Here is a 19,828-nt window from a genome sequence, read left to right as displayed (position 1 = left end):
TTTTCAAAGTGTCTTGAGTTGTTCAAAAAAAAATCATAAAATAGTCCCTAACGTTGGCTTACACGTTGTGCGCCAAAAATTCTGAAGTGTTTTCAGAATTTTCCCTTTTCTTCTGTTATTTTTCAGACAGCTCCAAGGATGAGCGACCAAAATTTAAAAAGGGTGTGCCACCGTTGGGTGATCAAAAATTCTATAAGTATTTTCAGAATTACTCTATGGAGTATATTTCCTAAAATGCCAATATCTATAATGTAAAATGTGGTCTAGTTGGGCGCCGTGAAAACTCTATAAAGTACTAGTGCTGTGATTGTGTATGTAGCACAACTACTAACCTCTACAGAATATTAACTAAAATATGTCTTGTTATGTTGATAGTGAAAATAAATTATTCTCAAGTTGTATTTACTGGTGTAGTTTGACTCAGTGTGAATACCAAACAATAAAATGTCGTATAATTCCTTAGCAGTATGTCTCCTTCTCTTTGGTGTAATTATTCTGACCTTAAAATCAACAAATATAAGTAGTGTGTTTAAAAGCATTAACTTCTCTATGACTGCTGATCTCAGTGTAATAAAAACTAATTATTCTTTCAAGACAATCCAAGCTAAATATTTCTGTCTATCTGGTTTAACATACACATGATATGTAAGTATGGTTATCAATCGGAAAAATAAAATATAATGAAAATTTAACTTTTTACTAGGGTCAAAATCATGGTTGTATGGGTGACAATACTCTTTTGCAACATATCCAACTGTAACATGAAAAGTGACAGAGTCAATGATTAGCAAGCAACATACAAATACCTTTGAGACAATTATTCATGTTTAAATAGGTTTTTCATTAAACAAAATTTCAATATCCGTTATACTTAAATGTCTTTCAGAACTAATTACGTTTTACGTAATTGTATCACTGAATAATAGTTTGGTTATCAGTCAATATTTTAAATATTATTGAAACACATTTTAACTGGCAAATTAGTCTTTTCTTTGTTTTTACTAGCTCAGTCTCTTTCGGTAGATCAAACTGTCTCAAGACTTCTGGACCTGGGGCTATTCTTTAAACATTCAAGACAATTAATGACTTTAACAGATTTTAACTTTGATATCGTACATATTACTGATCAATGTCAGTTAACCAGGTCCAGTATGTACAAGCTACAAGTCTTTACGTAGTTAAGTAGTATTAAGTTGTTTTTGCGAGTTTCAAATTAGGTCTTGATCGTAAACATCATAGTTTAAGATATCTTGCCATTAAAATAGGACAGGTAACTTCTCGCTGTTCTTGTTAATTCGGGGATGGGGCAAACAAACCTCGTCGCGTCGTTACAATACCAAGAGGCTGTGGAAAACCTCTCCAAACCCCTGTCTCTCCTCCGATGTTGCTGGTTAGATCTCACTCTCCTCCGATGTCGCTGGTTGGGTCTCCGTATCGATGCACCTCCTCTCGTGCTGCTGGTACTCCAGCAGGACTGGCGTCGGTCACCTGGAGTCGTCTAGAAGGATGATGTCCTCCGGTACACCGTCTACGATGCCGTCTACCGCTGTCGAACTCCTTCCATCTCGAAGATTGATAGTCCTTTTCTTCTTTTCTTCTTAATTCGTCGTTGATCCAGTTCTATTTATGCTGTTAGTCAAAACTTATCGTCGTCGTCGATTCTTTAGTAGAGCCTCGAACATCGGTAACTACCTCTTCTTCATTGTGTAGTTCCGGTATTTATTATAAAATCATCAATTTCACGTAGATTCTAGCTATTCAGTCGTCGTACCAATGTTTTACGTGATATTCTTACATTCATTTATGACTAAATCACGGAGCTCTTTCTCTCTAATCCTTCTCCCATGATAGTAGAACAGAAACTCAAGTTCCAATTTGTTTCAAACAGTCAAAGCTTTCTCTATTGAACACTCTCCGAAATCACACTGGAAATACTAAATTCTTTAAATAAAATATATGCGCAGTCGAGCGTCCAATCACATATACTCTTTCCTCAGTAATGACCCAAAAACAATATTAAAAGGTGTAAGCTTATTTCCTATTCGTCGCCGTTTAACAAATGTTTGCAAAGACATTTCATAAAATTATTACTTAGATAAAACATGAAAATACTTAAAGAGTAAAACCAAATTGACCTGACCATAGAGATACAATACTGGTAAATATAATTCATAACAGGACTAAGACAAAGTCATAGAGGTAAGAAGTAAAATAATAAACATAAAATTCATTTCTATTGAGGGCTTCTCAAATACCTCTATATGACCTTTAACAAACTGATTAGCAAACACCACTGTAATAAACTTATTAATTTTTTCCTAAATTATTAACTGAACTATCAATTATTATTATTATGATTGCCTAAGCGTTAATATTTACTGCCATTTGTAACATAAGGAGGCATTGGGGGAGAAGGAAATTGGTAGTTGTGTTTTGCCTTAGATAAGAGATACCAACTCCATTCTGCACATTACAAATAGGCTCTAAGTAATGCCAACCGCATGGTCTGATAACATGTACAGTCGTACACAGAGAAGCCCTGATTATATAATCCAGCATTTGAACAAAACGTACACATTTTTTTCATTTCATCATTAATCTTAAAAAGTTAATTCTACTCCATGGGAAGTACATAAATACTTTTCCAAATATAATTCTCCGTAACGTGTGCCCAGAAAAAGGGCGATGTTTCGGACTAGACTGCCAGCACGGGCTATGTACTTATGCAAGACCTGGACAGAGGAGGGGAAAGAGAATTAGATGCGAAACATGACCAAGCTCGTAGGGGCCGAAGTTACCACCTCCACCCCCCCTCCCGCCGCTGGAAAACTTCGGCAACACTCGCCGCACCGATCCCTCTTTATAACTGGGTTTGGTCGGTCGGTAGCTACGGGCCGCGGATTTCTCGTCCCGAGAAAACACGTGTGCACAAGGCGGGCCGGGGCCTAACTCACTTCCCGGCCGCCAGGCGCGCTGTATGTCCGGCCGCCATCTTGTTTCCCCGCGGCGAGGGACGCCATCACGAGCTTCAACCACCCCCTCCCCCCCCGCTCCGTACCCGGCGGGTTAATAAAGACGAATATTTACCCTGCGTCGCCGGCATTATAGCACGGCGGAAAACATTTCGAAGGAACGGAGGGGATGAAAAGAGCGTGAGGGAGGGGTGAGGGAGGGGAAACGAGTCACCGGCGTCCGCGAAAAGAAACCCATGGAACGTAGTTAGCGTCCTCTGGAAGTTGAAGGGAAGCGAATTATAAACTTGCTGGTTGATGTCGGGTCGGAAAAAGGTAGGTGGGTGGGGGGAGCCCAGCGGGCAGGCACTCGGGCATCGTCGCTAAATTCCGTAATAAAATGATAACTTCCTGCCGACGAAACCGGGTTTGCGCTGCCGGCGGCGTTATTGAGTTAGCCCGATATATCGTCTCGCGAGTTACGCCAACTATTCGTCCGCCGAAGGCGAATTAGCGTTATTTGAAAACACCGGGGCGAAACACGACCGGGGAAGAGCCATTCGTCAAGGGGACAAGGAATTAAAAAAAAAAACACAATTTGCCTCGAGAAGCGGTAGCAGTGAAAATTTTGTAACTTTAAATTAGTTGTTTAAAAGTATACGAGTACGAATTTTACGTGGGTTATAAATTATAAGATACCAGCATGAAAACTAAAAATGGCTACTACTGAAAAGCTGGATTCCTTGAGGCCCTGCTACCCTGTCAAAAATGTCGTCTCCAATTTTATATGACAACAAAGTATGTGGGGTGAACTCATACAAAATAAAGTTTTTAATCTAACCCAAGAAAAGAAGTTGGACGGATAAATTTGAACATCTTTTACATCCTGACTCACTGTCACAGTTTGTTATTGGAATGAGATCGCTCCGAATTTTCAATTTTTATCTCATTTTAAAATTAAAATACTAAACTACAACATTTTAAATTGCTGCAATTTTAATGCATTTCTCCTTTTAAATATGTCATTTGTATTCACATAAATATCATCTGCTCGATAAAAAGGAAAGGTTCTGCAACTTTTAAAAGTTATAGACAAATCAATTGCTATTTGCACATAAATTACTTTAGATACAACATTAATATTAACATTATTTTAGTTATCTCACTTTCATAACCTCTTTAATCTGCAGCGGGTGTCTTGTCATTTTAAAAATTCACTGAGATGGAAACGCAAACCAGTTCTGTTTTTGCTGGCCACGATTCTGATTGGCTGATTCGTCAAATAACCATCATTTTAGAACCAATCCTATACACAAAATCTTTTCTAGAAACTGAAGCAATCCAACTTGGTCAAACTAGTAGTTTTTTCAGTGTCGACATAGGCCTCCAACATTGTTTGACCAATTTTAATGGAAGGTGTTGGGAGTGAAAGTTTGACAGTGATTTGGGTCTTTACCAAACGACAAGGTTGACGACTTCTTCATGTAGTGTTTCTACCTTCACCCCTATTTCCTGAATTATTGACTTGTGTCCTGTTCCTCTGATGAGTTAGCTGTCAACAATACGTAACGAAAAAAAAATAATGAACCAACAAACATGATTAACTTGTGTCCAATTGCAACATTCTTCAAATAAAAAAAAAAGGTTAGTTAAAAAATAAGACTAAAATCTTATTAAAGATTTAAAAACAAAGCTCTCTTCAACAAAGACTACAAAAATGTAACAAATTACACTGCGCTAGTAAAAAATATTTCATTATTTACATAAATTTTAAGGATTCATGACAAGACAATAAGATTTTGCTGACATAATCACTGCGACTTGGTCGCTTTTCAATTGTCATATAAGAATAGTTTCCACAAAACGGTATTCATAAAAAATTGGCATTATTAATTTCTAAAGCGATAATTTGCACTATGTATTCAAATATGAATCGGGAAATTCTACATTTATAAGTCTAGCAATAAACACAACATCGGTTCCTTTGCTAAAAATAAGACACTCGAAGCAAAAATAAAGTAAAAAAAAATGTATATTTATGAATGTACAATATATAACATACAAAAGCTGATTTACAAATTTTAAAAATGTGTTTAAAATCACAGTGTAACAGTTTTCACCAAAATATATGCAACAGGAAATAAAACACAGAGTTCCAAATTAATTTTGGTATAACAAAGCTCCACGCCAAATCAATTCGTTTACAGGTCAAAATTGTGTATACAAGCAGGTACAAACATGAACAGTAGTAGTATAGTAAGTATTGGTAGACCCAGCAAAACAAGAGTACATGTGTCTATTCAGTGTGCGTGTGTGCCCTCTTCTTTAACAATCTCTAAAATCACTCTTGTACTGTTTCTGAATATTTCTGTACACACAACAAACCTTTATTAGCTCTTTTACAATAAATTATTAATTCTTCAGAAACTAGCCACCGAATCACTTACAGCAGCAATTTTCTTTGAAATATATTTAAAAAAAGAAAAGCTTGTTTCGAATAAGTGACATAAACATGAGGGTACAGAACTGACTTTTATAATTTTAACAGTAATGTGTTGTTAATACGAACAAATTTTACTTATGGGTATGGGAACTAGTTTCCTATAGCAGCATTCCTCTTTTATATATTAAAAAAAACTACGGAAATCGTTTATAGAGGCCTGCCTGCCTCAAGGTTTCTTTCCCAGCAAGCCGAGGACTCACGGAGTTCGAATGTGGGTCTTGTTCAGTCCTGGAGGTCGGGTCGCACTGAGAGTGAGTGACCTGAACACCAGCGCTGCACGAACACGAGACTGCGTTTGACTTGACGCAGAGTGACGCAGAGTGACGCAAAGTGACGCGGAGTGACGAGAGGGTGAGGGGTGGGGGGGGGGGGGGGGGGGGCAAATACTCCAAGAGACGAGAAACCAAAGAGCATTGCAAACAGTGGAACTTTCCCAGAGGCCTTTGGCCGTAAACCAGGGTTGAAGAAAAACCAGGTTTAAAAAAAAAACTATATATTTTTTGTTTAATCAGGGTTTTTTTTGGTTCAAACCATAATTCTTTTTTTATTATTTTAGTTATCAGCATGTTCAAATGAAAGCCATTCAACATCTCGCTTTCTGCCACTCATGTTGAACCAGAGAAGTTATAACATCAAAGATCTGAAGTCCCATAAATCTGCTCATCTGACTGGGACTTAAACCCAGAAAGGGTATTTACAGTAAAGTCTAGGATTGCCCACAGAATAGGAATCAACTATTTATATTTTTAATTTTTGAGGAGTATTTAGCTGGGCATTATTTACAACTTATTCAGATAATTTAAATTACAATATCTTGATTAGTGTAGATATAACTTATTAATCCTGTAAATCACAAGGAACATTAATTACCAAACTTTTGTGCCTTTTAGAAAGGAATTAGACCTTTCATTAAAACAATTACGAGATTCTATTAAAAAATACATTATTTAAAAAAATTGGTATTTTATAAAAACCACTCGGTTGGCCATTCAGAATGCGTTTGCTTGCCTACTAAATGGCTGAAAGAAAAACTCAACCATTCACAAAACGCAGACGACGCTACAGTTTTTTCAGCTCTCAGCTAGTCTCAAAATCTTTTCGCGAAAAAAAAAAAAAACCTCTAAAGATAAGTGCTATGCAGCTATTGAGATAAACTAACATTGTGTTCATCGGTCAAGCCCGCTAAACGTTTCTTGAAAACAGTGGCGTCCTTGACTTTTGAGAAGACCTAACATTTTGGAGAAGATCCTTGCCGACAACCAGGAACTAATATTTGGAAAAAAAAAAAATTTTTTTTTTCTATTTTATCTATACTTTAAACATATAACAAATGAATGACAGGAACAATAAATATGATTTCAACGTTATTAAAATTATAATAAATTACGTTAATTTGATATATAAAGAGCAAAGAGATTACAATTTCAAAACAAATATTTAACACTGGGGGCTGCAGGTGTGTGTCGGTGATAAAGAAGGCCCGGGCCTGGCGCCAGTCGTGCCAGGAAGTAGGGCGAGGAGGGCTCCGAGCAAGTATCACTCCGCGCAGGTCTCTCACACCAGGTCCCGCATCTTGACGGTCCGACGCACGGCGTTGCTGAAGCCCTCCTTGAAGTGGAACCACACGTCGCTCTTCACTATCTCGTCCAAGTGCGCTGCCCACCACAAATCAAAACAGAACAAACACATTTCCAAGTAGCGTTCGCAGGCTTTCACGGCCATTGTCTCAAGTAGCTTGGCTTCTGGGGTTGCAGCCGCGTCCTTTGGCGAGAATAATTCACCGAAGTTTCGGTCGCCGTCATCAGGTATAGGTGACTGCTCCCCCTGATGATGGCGACTGCGATGTCGACTGAAACGTCGGTGAATCATCCGCCAAGGACACGGCTACAACCCGGAAGCCAAGCTACTTCAGAACACATTTACTGCTAACATTCGTAAACATGCAATGCAAGTCTAGGAATGTAACTAACCCAAAACTATTTTAAGAGGTGGGAAGCCTTTTGACAGACGAGAGAGCCAAACGAACGATCGTCCATCTTCGGTTTTTTTTTTTGTTCATTGTAAAAGGTTAGGTTAGCTACATTATAAATACTTTAAAACATTGTGGACGGTTGATTTGGTTAGGATAGCTACATTAAAGATACTGTGAAATCATGTAAACGGTTTCCTAGCCCTGGATAGCTACAAATTAAGAAGTTATTTGCTAAGCAACCACAAAATGATTTTACAGTATTTTTAATGTAGTTATACTTACCTACCTAATACAACCAACCATCCACAATGTTATAAAGTATTTATAATGCAGCTAACCTATCCTAATCGACCGCAAAATTTAATCCCACACCGGTTTATACAATGAGATAGAACGGGGGGGAAAAAAGCGAGCATGAACTTCGGGGAACTTCGGGTGTGGCTCTCTCGTCTGTGAAAAGAAGGCTTCCCTTAAGAGGTACGATTAACAACAACAAAATAAAACAAAAGTGTGTGTGGGAGAGGTAAAGGTACAACAGTACGAACATATCTATCTCTAATAAATGTTTTTCCTAACCTAACTTAAACTAAGTGTATTTGTTTGGAAGAAGTCTGGGTTAGGGAAGACGCAGAAAGGGTTAGGGATGATGGCTATACGCCAAATCATGATGGGTTTCAGCCACGCAGAAAGGGTAGCATGCATAATGTTAAATATTCGGGGATTGGCCAGCCATGGCAGCAATTGATGCCGTGACCAACTCCCCTATCTTAAACTCTAGACTATAACTAGTATTGTTGGGCCCAGGTAAAACCCTGGGCTCGTGCATGCGGGGTGAAGTATTGCAAGCATCAAGCAGGCAGGTCCAGTTCAGGGCAAGGAGGATGGTCCAGGAAGAAGAGTCGGTCGGGGCAGAGAGTTCCAACCGGGGATGCACCACAACACCGAAATACCAAATTGACCACAACGCCGACAGCTAGAAAACTGCTGTGTACCACAACGCCGAAATACACTAAAGCCGAAAAATGTCATTGCAGGACTGCCACAAAGGTTAGGTTAGGTTAGACTAGGTTAGGTTAGACTAGGCTAGGATAGGTAAGGTAAGGTTAGGTTTGATTGTGGTATTTCGGCGTTAAGGTACATTTAAGAAACACACACAAATTCATTCAGTTGTTATTTCGGCGTTGTGGTACACAGCAGTTTTCTAGCTGTCGGCGTTGTGTTCAATTTTGACATTCGGCGTTGTGGTATTTCGGCGTTGTGGTAACGACCCGTTCCAACCATGCTGGGGTCGGGAGCTATTGGTGCTTGTGCGCGTCTGGGTTGGTACCAGTGCTAACAAACATTTAAAGACAACAAAGTCAATATCTACGGATGTATACACATACACATCAAGTCCTTTAACTTCATTATCGCGTTATGCACCAAGTATTGTACTGACGCTGGTGAAGGTCGTTAACAATTACTGCATCGAGCACTCACTCGTAACCGATAACTCGTTTCAATGCTTTTTTTTTCAAGTGAAACTTTAATGGGCGCGATGGGAGTACAAATTTCAAGGCCGAATTTTAATGCAAAGTTTTCTTGAAAAAATAAAGTTAAAAAAAAAAGCCCTGTTTTTTATTTTTAATTTCTCTCTCTCTCTCTCTCTCTCTCTCTCTCTCTCTTTCGCTCTCTCTGCCTTTTTACCCCTTACAATATACTTACGAGTCGAAGTTTGAATTTCCAAGGAAGATTCACTTCATAGTATTAAATTTGAAATATTTAAGTTATAGGTTGCTTCCGAACTGTGCTAGTGTCATCGATTAGGATGCACACTAATTTATATTTTAAAATTGTTTGCAATGATCACCACAACTAAACCAGAAAGTTTAGAGCATCTGATTTTGGCACACCTGAAAATTGAAAAAAAATTAAGATTTTTTTTGCTGGTTTGTTTGACGGACCGGTGGTGCTATCGGCGCTCGACAGAAGCAACGAGACGTCTTGACGCTCTTCCAGGTTGGCCGGGAAGAGGGGTAGGGTAGGACGAGAGAGGGGGTAACCCCCACCCCCCGGGGGGAGGAGCTACCCCTTCGGCGGCGAGCGGGCGGCTAACAGAGTAATTAGCTTGTGCGATTCTCCGTGACAATCCCATCAGCGGGGCGCGCAGTACGACATGCGGAGTGGGGGGGGGGGGGGGAGGTAGCCCCCCTCCCCCCCTCCACCGGGGGCCCACTTGGGGAGCTCATCACGTGCGCAAACAACCGGGAGCAAACAGTCGTCATAGCGAGTCTCGGCGCGGGAGGGGTGGGGGGTCGAGGGTCGTCAGGGGAAGGTCACAGACTTGCGAAGTCAGCTCCGAGGAATGGATAACAGGTCATTTCACACTCGTTAAAACACAATAGTTTTATAAAAAAAAATATAACACCTTAACTGTGGGTAAACTAGTCGCCAAAGTCTCGTGTGTCGTATATCCTGAGTGGAACCAAGGCCCCCTGCAACGCTGCCAAACTTTCGCTTCCAACACCTCCAGGCAGAGTTTGGTCACATGACGTAGAGTGAAGTGACGTCACTAGCGCAGTAAGGTTAGTTGGATGACTTGTATTTTGTAGGTAGGACTAGTAATAAAATATGTCGGGTGTTATCAGTTAATCAAAATCGTTCACTGCAAAAAAAAACGGAAATGGCGTACGTTTCCGTCACAACGAATCTTCAAAATGGCGAGCAACACAGGGGCGATTAAAGAAGTTATAAAAGTGAAATAACTAACTAAAATAATGGCCATATAGTTAATGTAGTATGCAAAATAATTTTATATGTAAAAAGCAAATGAGGTAGGTATCCTTCAAAACCGAAAATTAATGTTATGAAACCATTATTATTGTGAGTTGACTTCATAATTCTTTAAAAGTTAAAATAATTGCCAAAAATAATAAAAGGTTCAAAAATTAGATTCAGCACTGTGATAGATTATTAAATTAAAAAAAAATTAATAGTGAAAATTTTGAGATAGCTGACAAAAAAAAACTTTAATAGTATTTGAGGTTATCTGTACAATTTTATTTGATGGAGCAGTAAGAAGCCACTTTTAGTCTATTTTTACCTTTCCACTCTATTGTCAAATATAGTCGGAGACAAAACTTTGACAGTGTACGGGCTTTCATCAACTTACAAAACTGAATTGATATGGTCCAAAGCACGCCATCGTCCATTTCAGGATATATTATCCTGATTTCTGTGTCTGGCATGAAAAAAAAAGCCCTTTTTATAAAGTTTACGACAACTGATAATAGTTATTTTAAGAAAGATGATTTCTTGGTCTCCGAATCTCGCCATGTCTCACGGTCAGCTTGCTCGAAGTGATGCAACATTTGGAAATTTTTTTCCGATCAGTCAATGCAAGAGCAACACACAGCTGGATCAAGGAACTTTCAAAAAGGCCAAAACCAGAGGCCGTACGCTGGGGACAGCCAAGTACACAACGAACACGAGAGCACTCGGCCGTCACAAGGGCCACTGAAACGAACAAAGCCTGCTCTGATCAGCTGAAAAGAAGGTGCCACCTCCAACTCCGTCCTCCGATTTACTCAGTAATAACTGGAATGAAAACATCGATATCGTGGGCTTAGTGGAAAAAGTTGGTAAGTCCACTTTTTTTGTGAAAATGAGTTAACTTCACAGATTAAGTTGTAAGGGCAATATCTTCGCCAAGAAAACGTTTGGAAGTCCAAATAATGAATGATTGTGGAAGTTTTCTTCTAGCTTTTTTACGGCAAGTCCATTATAACGCTATTCTAGGCAAGCAAAACTTGGTAAGTGAACTAACAGTCTTTTTCCAGAAATTGGACTTACCGACTTTTTCCACTAAGCCCACGATATTGTCACATAAACAAGAAGTTAACTGTTCAACTAGGTAGTTCACATCAGACGATTGATAAAATTTGGACCAATCATGATTTTTTTATAGCATTATAGAGGCCAAGGTAATCACCATTTTTTATAATTATGTAAGATAGTTGCTGGAGTGTTCATACAAGGGAAACTGTCCAATGTAATTTTTATCAATAAAAATTACTCGTCTTCTTTGACGAAAGCTTTCGTGCAGCGAAAACGTCGGCGAATCACAACAACGCCGTAACAACATTTACACTCGAAAGCCAAGACAGACAATATTTTTGAGAATGTACACCTTAGAAAGCTTTATTAAAGGGGTATTAGGCCTCCCCATCTTGCAGTTTCAAATATTTTGATACTGCTTACAATGAAGTTTCCGTGATTAATGTTTTGGCTTGAACCAGGTCACTTGTGACCTGCTGTGATCACCACAACAGTTGGTGTTGAAGGTCTGGGAGATATTATTCATGCCTTGATATGCCAAAAATTGGGATCAATGGTTATAAATTAGAATTATAGCATAAATATCGAAAAATCCCAAGATGGCGGGGCCTAATATTCCTTAAATCTCATTCCACATGCAATAGACTAACTGTAACATTACAATTTATAACTGTTTTTTTAAGGGGCCACAGTGGTTGGAAGATCAGTTCAGTCGCCTCGCACCAAGGAGGTTTTATTGCCTGCGGGGTCAAATCCGCAATTTCCCTCAAGCGGGAAACGTGGCGGACGTTGCCGTGGCCTGTGAGTTTTCTCGGCGTACTTCCCTTTAATCCGTACATTAATTCCATCAATGCTCCATTCATATCTCGTCACCCCTCATCGTTTTAAAACACATACATAGATTCTCACGAGACGCTAAGCCCTAATACAGCATCACCATCATCTAATAAAACTGGTTCAAACTGTAAATTGACTAGCACGCGATTCTCACTCTTAACAGACTCAATATCACACAAAATGGTGGTAATTTAATTTATTTGTCTTAAATGTTTTTTTAAGGACCATTCCTGTTAATTTAACATTATAGCTCTTTTGTATTTGATGTTTGGTTGGAAATTTTGTTAGAGAGCTGTAAAACGTCACACGATAAAGATTTACGTAACATTTTATCGCTATTAAGCAATACTTAGTGAAAAATATCCAGTGAATAATCTTGAAACGAAACATAAAATACAATATGCTACCCTAATAAATTCACAGGAACAGCCCTTAAATATAAAAAATAAATAACCAACATCGTAAGTTATACCGAGCCTTGAATAAGCGGAATTTAGTGACACCATTTCAGCGATTGCACTGTAGTAGTTTTAACAGGGTTCTAGTGCACAAAGTCGCTGGCCAGGCAATTTTGGTTAGTCGACAAAACACTGCGACTGAGGGTGGGTGCGCAAAATGTATCGCCGTCGTATCAGCCGTGGTCCGACCGCCCAGAACAAAGCATGTCCAGAGACTGGGTGCAGTCGGGGCTCGAACCCGCGCTGTGCTGGGAGCAGATGAAAAGACGCGGGAACGTATCCCAGGACCGGCGGGACACAGCTTGGGATGGCAAAACTTCTCAACACATCGATGTATCGGTTCTTCGATATATCTATACCGATAAAATATTGGCCTGCTAATATCGATGTATTCGATATTTCGGTCTACTATTACATAAACACTTTTAACCATGTTTTACGTATTATAAAATTATTATTTTAGTGTACTTCAATATTTCCCCTTTTTTCCTTTCCTTTTAAATAATATTTTGTTCTCCCCGAAGTCTTCTGTCCACCATTTTATTATTATTTCTGCCCATATTTATTTACAAATATTATTTTGCTTGAAAAATAGTATTTCATTCAAACTCGATTTTATTGAAAGAAAATTCGATAGAAAAAATATCGATATCGAATTCTCGACATATTGAACATGAAATATCGATACATCGCTGGCAACCCTGGAGACAGCCAGGGCCGAGACCACTCACCCGCAGAGTCGCCGGCGCCGGCGCGCTCCACCACGCGGCCGAAGAAGTCCGTGCACTGCTGCAACAAAAGAACATCGGCGTCGAGCCACCTGGCACCACTTGTGAGCACCACCTGGCACACCGGCACCACTTGCGAGCACCACCTTCGTGAGTAGTGCGAAGCAGTGTGTTGGTACTTAGGTAATGGCAATGATGACCAGTAGAGAGAGAGAGAGAGCCAATGTCGAGCCAAACTCCAGTGGACTCATTAAGATTGCGATTAGTTTGTGGACTGTCATTCAGATCATTGCAATTCATTTAGGAAATATTGCAATCATTAGTTAGTAAATAAACCATGGTTAGTTAAATTTGGGCTATCCTTTCCGGGCCTATAACTTCCCTCCTTCGTAAAAAAATATTATCTGATAACGGTAAAAAAAAGTCACATGATTGTTCGTATTAAATTATGATCACTTTCGCGGATTTAATACAGCTCGAAAATAACTTTCGGTAAGTAGGATATGTGGTGAGAAAGTTTGTGGTCCAATACAAACGCAAGAAGATATTATATTGTGTAAGAAGAACGACAAGGGAAATAAACGACAACCATGGCGCGTGAAACAGGGGCCTAAGAGTGAAAGGCGGTGGCGACAACAAACAACGGCGCCAGAAACGAGCAGGAAAACCTCCGGCGGGCGACGCGGCCACAATCACGACCTCGCAAATATTTGCCGCGCGTCGCAGCCTATTATCCCGGCCGATAAATATTTGGCGAGTCCCGGGCGCAAAACAAACCCCGCGGATTGATACTTTCCGACCGGCTGTTTGCGCTGCGGGCGTGGAGGCTTGGGAAGGGGTTACAACAGCCCAGCGCGGGCAGCAGCGCCCGTCCGCAACCTCCTTACGTACGGCGGCCCGTCGTCCGGAAGAGGCTGGTGATTGGCCCGAGCAGCGAACAGCCCCTCCCACTCTCGGGCGCGACGGAGGTGCACCTTGTAGAGAAATTGGTTGATTTGGTAGGGGGGGGGGGGGGGGGGGAAGTCGAATCCTACCCAATTGCAGCCGATAACCTAAAGTTAAGAGGGTAGTAATGAATTCACAATATAAACTTTTTTTTAAAATTATTTATAGAAGGTTTTTTTTTCAAACCAAACAAGCCATTACAAAATTTAATGCCAATTTTTTTTATGTCGGACTTATCATGTACTTGAAAGCATGATTCCATGTAGGTATTACACAGTTTTGAATTGATCGTTCCTAAACTAATTATTTTTTAGTACATCAATCATTAAGTCAATGACAATAAGGTTTAAGCAAAACAGTACAAAAGCTGTAATTTTTTTTTCAGGGTTTTGGGATAACCTAATTTTTGTTGATTAATGAATAATATACTAAAAATAAAGAATTTCAAGACGAAGGTTACTTACGAAAAGTTAATCCATAACTGTTTACCAAATGATGTCATGCTTTCAGTACATGCTAGGACTGACATAGAAATTTGATCTCCTTTAATTCATAAAAACCTTCAATAAGGGGTTGTTTACTAGAAAAAGCTTTTTTTTATGAACAAATAAAAGTGGTTAAAGTACTAACGTATTAATAGCAGTATTGTAATTAAGGATACTAACCCCCGCACGAGCTCTAGAAGCGCGGGGTCGCTAAGGGCGACACTGGCTCGCGCGGCGCACGCCTCACAGCCTCTAAAGGACCGTGATCGGTGGCCCTGGAGGAATATTACAGATTAATTTCCTTGCACTTCCCTAAAAGCAACGTCTTAACTGCCCAATTTAATGACTGTAGAAAATGCCTTTTTCGGATAGGTGTTTTTTAAAGTTTAAGACACTTGTTTTTTCTCTCTCTCTCTCTCTCTCTCTCTTACCTCAAAGGGATCCATTTTCAAGCACACCACTCATTTGAACTAATTAAAAAAAAAAAAAAAGAGGGTTGTCTGTAATGTCGGCTTACGGAAGATAATTTTACGTGATAACGTCCGTCATAAGAAAACATTGATGAAAATTTGCATACTTTTTAATTTTCAAATATTATTTACAGTTTTTGCAAATATAATTTAAATAAATTCTTTAAATATAATCACGAACAATTAGTTACATAAATAAACTGAAATCAAATCCATGTCAATTATATTGTTAATTTGAAATGAAATCGGACAAATAAATCAAATTTTTTTCTAATTGCTGCTTTTAAAAAGCCCGCCTTAACCTGTCTGATATAATAGAAGATTTTCTCGCACGGTGGTTGGCCGGTTCTCGCACGCTCGGCTCAGACGGAACGTGACAATGAGTCATGCTTTTTCGTGCGTGCAGCCGGCGTTCATCGATTTATAAGACGCTATCACGTCAAATAATATATTGAATATATTTAAAGGGAAAAAAAAGTTTAAAAAATAATTAATTTGGTTGTTCACGGGATGTAGTTAAAACAAGTCTTATAGGCTAAAAGAAAAAAATTAAAAAGGACTGGAGGCGCCGGGTATCGATCCCGGTGCCTCTCACATGCTAAGCGAGCGCTCTACCATCTGAGCTACGCCCCCTGGTGGTTAGTGTAGCGGGTCACGATCTAGTTCAGCCGCCTGCCGACCTGCCTCGGGGCAGACCTGCGCGGCGCGGTGAAAGCGACTAGGCGTGTGCAACCACCTCGTATCGCTCGGCAGTACCACTGGCAGAACTCAGGGTCGACCTCCGAGTGGCCCAGTGCACGGTCCTCACTGGGGATTCCTCAAGCCCCCGTCACACCGTCGAATATCTACCTGCAGACGCACCACAACGCCGAAATGCCAAATTGACCACAACGCCGACAGCTAGAAAACTGCTGTGTACCACAACGCCGAAAAATGCCATTGCAGGACTGCCACAAAGGTTAGGTTAGGTTAGACTAGGTTAGGTTAGACTAGGTTAGGCTAGGTTAAGTTAGGTTAGATTACGCTAGGTTAGGTTTGATTGTGGTATTTCGGCGTTAAGTTACATTTAAGAAAAACGCACAAATCCGTTCAGTTGTTATTTCGGCGTTGCGGTACACAGCAGTTTTCTAGCTGTCGGCGTTGTGGTCAATTTTGACATTCGGCGTTATGGTATTTCGGCGTTGTGGTAACGACCCTGTCTACCTCAGGTTACCCCGACAGTGCTGACGGCGGGCTAACAGCTGTTCGGAGGCGCCGAAGTTGGGAGGGGTCTCCTCAACCTCTCCACCTCAGCTGTTCAGCTGTTGGAATCCACGCCGCGATTGAAAAAGGCGTAGGTATCTATTTCCCGGTTCCCGGAACCCCATTCCCAATGTATTTGGTTCTCCGAATCCGGACATGTAAAAGATCCACTTATCTTCTTTTTTTCGGACTATGCCCTCACGGGATTAGACGCCGAAGGAGTATGTGTGTGCAAGGTTGTAGACCTTAATAATTTGTCACATATCTGTATCCAAACATTTGACAACAGATTTAGAGGGATGGTATTGGTCGCAAAATTGGTTCCAATCTTCTCCATAAAATGTATTTGACAGATAAAATCAAATATGTTTTTAAAACATGTCACACTATCAAAGTTTATTTTTGGTCAGAGGTATTCCAAACTTTCTGATTTTAAATTCAATTTTGAAATTAAATAGTTCAGCACAGTGCTGGATTAAATTTTATTTTACTTAAGCTATTCATGCAAAAATATTTATTAATTATACTCACAATAATATTCGCTACATAAGGAAATAAATGTTGAGTGATTTTTTTTTTAAGTTATAGAAACATAACTTTTCCTTTTTACACATTTTTTTTTCGCACACGACATTCATGTACACATATGGAAGGAGTGAATTTCAATACTCAGGGGCATGGCCCCCACATTCGATTACGGGCCCTGGACCCAGGATCGGAGACGCGCCCCCCCCCCCCCCCCAAACACAATTTTACAGTCACGTGCTAATTTATAATTACACTAGCTGACCCGGCAGACTTCGTACTGCCTAATTAAATTGCAATAAAGTCCTGTCAAAATGATTTGTAATGTGACATTTTTTTGTTCCTACACATTTTATAGTCGGGGCAAAAAATTCTCCTGAACAGAACCGTCACCCTGGTGATAGGGTGTTGTGAGTAAGAAATATAATTAAATAAAACATATAAATAAAAAGATAAATAAAAAAATAAGTTATCTCTTTATTGTTAATCATGTGAAACATAATTTTTATTTTCATTGTAGTGCATGATTAGATCGGTAATTAGCTTGGTTTGTAGCATTTCGGGTTCTTCTACCTAAATTGATTCGTCTAATAGGAGGCATATCTATATTATAGATTATTTTGTCACATGCAATAATTAGCGCTCATAGGTAAATAAACACTGCACAAAACACTATATAGGTAAGAATTTGTTTCGTGTATAAGTTGACAAAAGCAAACTCATTAGGGTAGGTAACCTAAAAATAATAATAATAAAAAAAACACGCACTGACATTGACAGTTTGTTGTTGTTTCAACTTTTTTTAAATTTGATATGATTTGGAGTCAAATCCTTCAAGCCGTATTTAAAATAGGGAAATGAAATAATAAAAACTTAAACTTATGAAATACTTTTGGTAACGCTGGTTTTGTTTGACTGATGTAATGACTTGAAAACTGATGCATTTTAAAGTAAAACAAATGAAATAATATTGCGAAGCCGACCAAATTGAACTATTCGATTTCGGTTTTTTTTTTTATCTGTGCTCCAACGCACATTGTTTTGATAGATATGATTGAACTTTGTACAGAGGTAATAAAGTGCAAATTGACTCTTTGACGTTAGGAACATACCTACATTGTTTAAAGAACGAATGCTCGTTTTAGTTAGAAAAAGTTTGTATGGGGAAAAGAAAAGGGCTGGTTTTAAGGTTTTTCCGGCAATTATTCGAATTTTTCTCGCCGTAAAAACCATCTTTGAACTTCAACGAACATTTAAAAAAAAATTGGCCAAATTGGTCCAGGCGTTGTTGAGTTATGCGCTTACCAACACATTTTGCGATTCATTTTTATATTATAGATGGTTATTTCTTACCTACACTCTTTTCAGAATGTTATTTAACATGAAAATGCAGGTTATAATTATGGTTACTATTTTATAAGTCCAAACTAAGCTTTATTTATAAAATCATTTTACTTTAAAATAACCACAGCGAGTATGTATATTTATTTCACACTGATATAAGAATGAAAATAGTTAAAGAAAAATTAAATTAGGCTGAGCCCTGGTCCTAGACCCAGGGCCCCTTGCGGGGGCCATGCCTGGGGGGGGGGGGGGGGAGCATCTCACAAGAGTTTATTTTTTTCGTGTTCAAGTGTCCGTTAGGAAACGACGCGTGTCGGTCTGGTCGACTGTCGCAGGGAGCGCATGAGGAGAAGGGGGCGAGGGGAGGTCATCGGGCACACGACAGGCCGGCCAAAGCTTTCAAGATCTCGGAGGTGATCGGAGGCTGGGCAGAAGCCGGCAGTCCTGGCTCGTCCCGAGATCACCGACTCTTGATACAGAAATGCAATAGAGATCAGGAACTGGTCTTCAAGATGTGGAAAAACACGCGAGGATAAATGGGGCCAGAGAGAGAGAGAGAGAAAGAGAAAGCGGAGACGGTCTCCCATCCATTCCACTCCGCTTCCCGGAGCAACAAGCTTTATCTTTTGTTCCCCTGATTCCTCCCACTTTCACGTTCCGGTATCTCTCCGTCTCTCTCTCTCTCTCTCTCTCCTCCACTTCCACCCTCGCTCAACTCTTCCCGGCCCGCGAGAGACCCAATCCGTGAAGAGAAGGGTGTGGGGGCAAAGAGAAAAATAAGAAGCTTCGTATTTTTCTTCCTCCTTCTGCTCTTCCTGAGCTCGTGCGATTCCATTTAGCCCGGGGAGGAAAAAAAAAGAACTTCTTTTATTTCCAGGGTCCTCGCAACATCGTTAACTTCTATCTAAGTAGGGTTTATTTCGTGCCCTTAACGTCCGCCGACCACGGGATTTGCTGATGTAATGGCACCGAGCAGCGAGGTCGCGGCGGCCCTTCCGAAAACAAACCGACTGCACGGCGGTACAGTCGCACGCAAAAGTGCGGCCGCCTTCTGCCGTCGGCCGATCGTGCGGCTAACAGGGAGAATGTCCCGGGCCCGAACCTTAGGCAAGGCATGGCGCAGCAACTTTACACGCAACTCAAGGTTAAAAAAATCCTCAACGCACTATTTATAAAATACATCTTTTACGAGTTGATATTTTATCATTCATATTTAAATGTTCTAACAAAACCACAAATTTAAAAAACTAAAAACACCGATGATGTATCATAACGATATGATTCCACACTTCTTAAGAAATACGTCAAGGAAATATTGTTATTTTAGACCACGGTTTCTTTAACGTAGTTTGTTCACCAGGTTACTTGGTTAAAATTGTGCTCCAGCGATGAACAGACTAGGCAAGTTACCAAGTTGCATATACGCCAGGCGTTGCACTGAGCCTTTCCCGATAATTTCACGAGCTGTTTCAAATAGTGAGCTGTCGAAATATAAACATCTTACCGACATACGTTCAATCTACTCTCAGATATTCAAGTAGGTTATGTCATC

General features: G+C 39.9%; 1 protein-coding gene and 1 non-coding gene across 5 annotated transcripts in view; both read right to left on the bottom strand.

Annotated features, from left to right (window-relative positions):
* Positions 1–4,965: 4,965 nt before the first annotated feature.
* The window catches only part of LOC134542998 (chromosome transmission fidelity protein 18 homolog), an 88,769-nt gene continuing 73,906 nt past the window's right edge, over positions 4,966–19,828 (bottom strand). For 2 of the 4 annotated variants that reach the window (XM_063387653.1, XM_063387654.1), the window contains exons 20-21: positions 13,269–13,326; positions 4,966–7,062 (exon numbers count right to left, since the gene is read on the bottom strand). In XM_063387653.1, the coding sequence (XP_063243723.1) occupies positions 6,770–7,062; positions 13,269–13,326 (351 nt within the window). In that variant the 3' untranslated portion in view covers positions 4,966–6,769. Of the gene's footprint in view, positions 7,110–13,268; positions 13,327–19,828 lie in introns of all 4 variants that reach the window. The other 2 variants (XM_063387655.1, XM_063387656.1) reach the window with 2 other exon arrangements.
* Trnaa-agc (transfer RNA alanine (anticodon AGC)) lies at positions 15,726–15,798 on the bottom strand. Its single transcript has one exon. It is a non-coding gene; the product is annotated as a tRNA-Ala (tRNA).

Source organism: Bacillus rossius (assembly GCF_032445375.1).
Source record: "Bacillus rossius redtenbacheri isolate Brsri chromosome 9 unlocalized genomic scaffold, Brsri_v3 Brsri_v3_scf9_2, whole genome shotgun sequence".
NCBI lineage: Eukaryota > Metazoa > Arthropoda > Insecta > Phasmatodea > Bacillidae > Bacillus > Bacillus rossius.
This window is presented reverse-complemented; position numbering and strand designations above follow the sequence as displayed.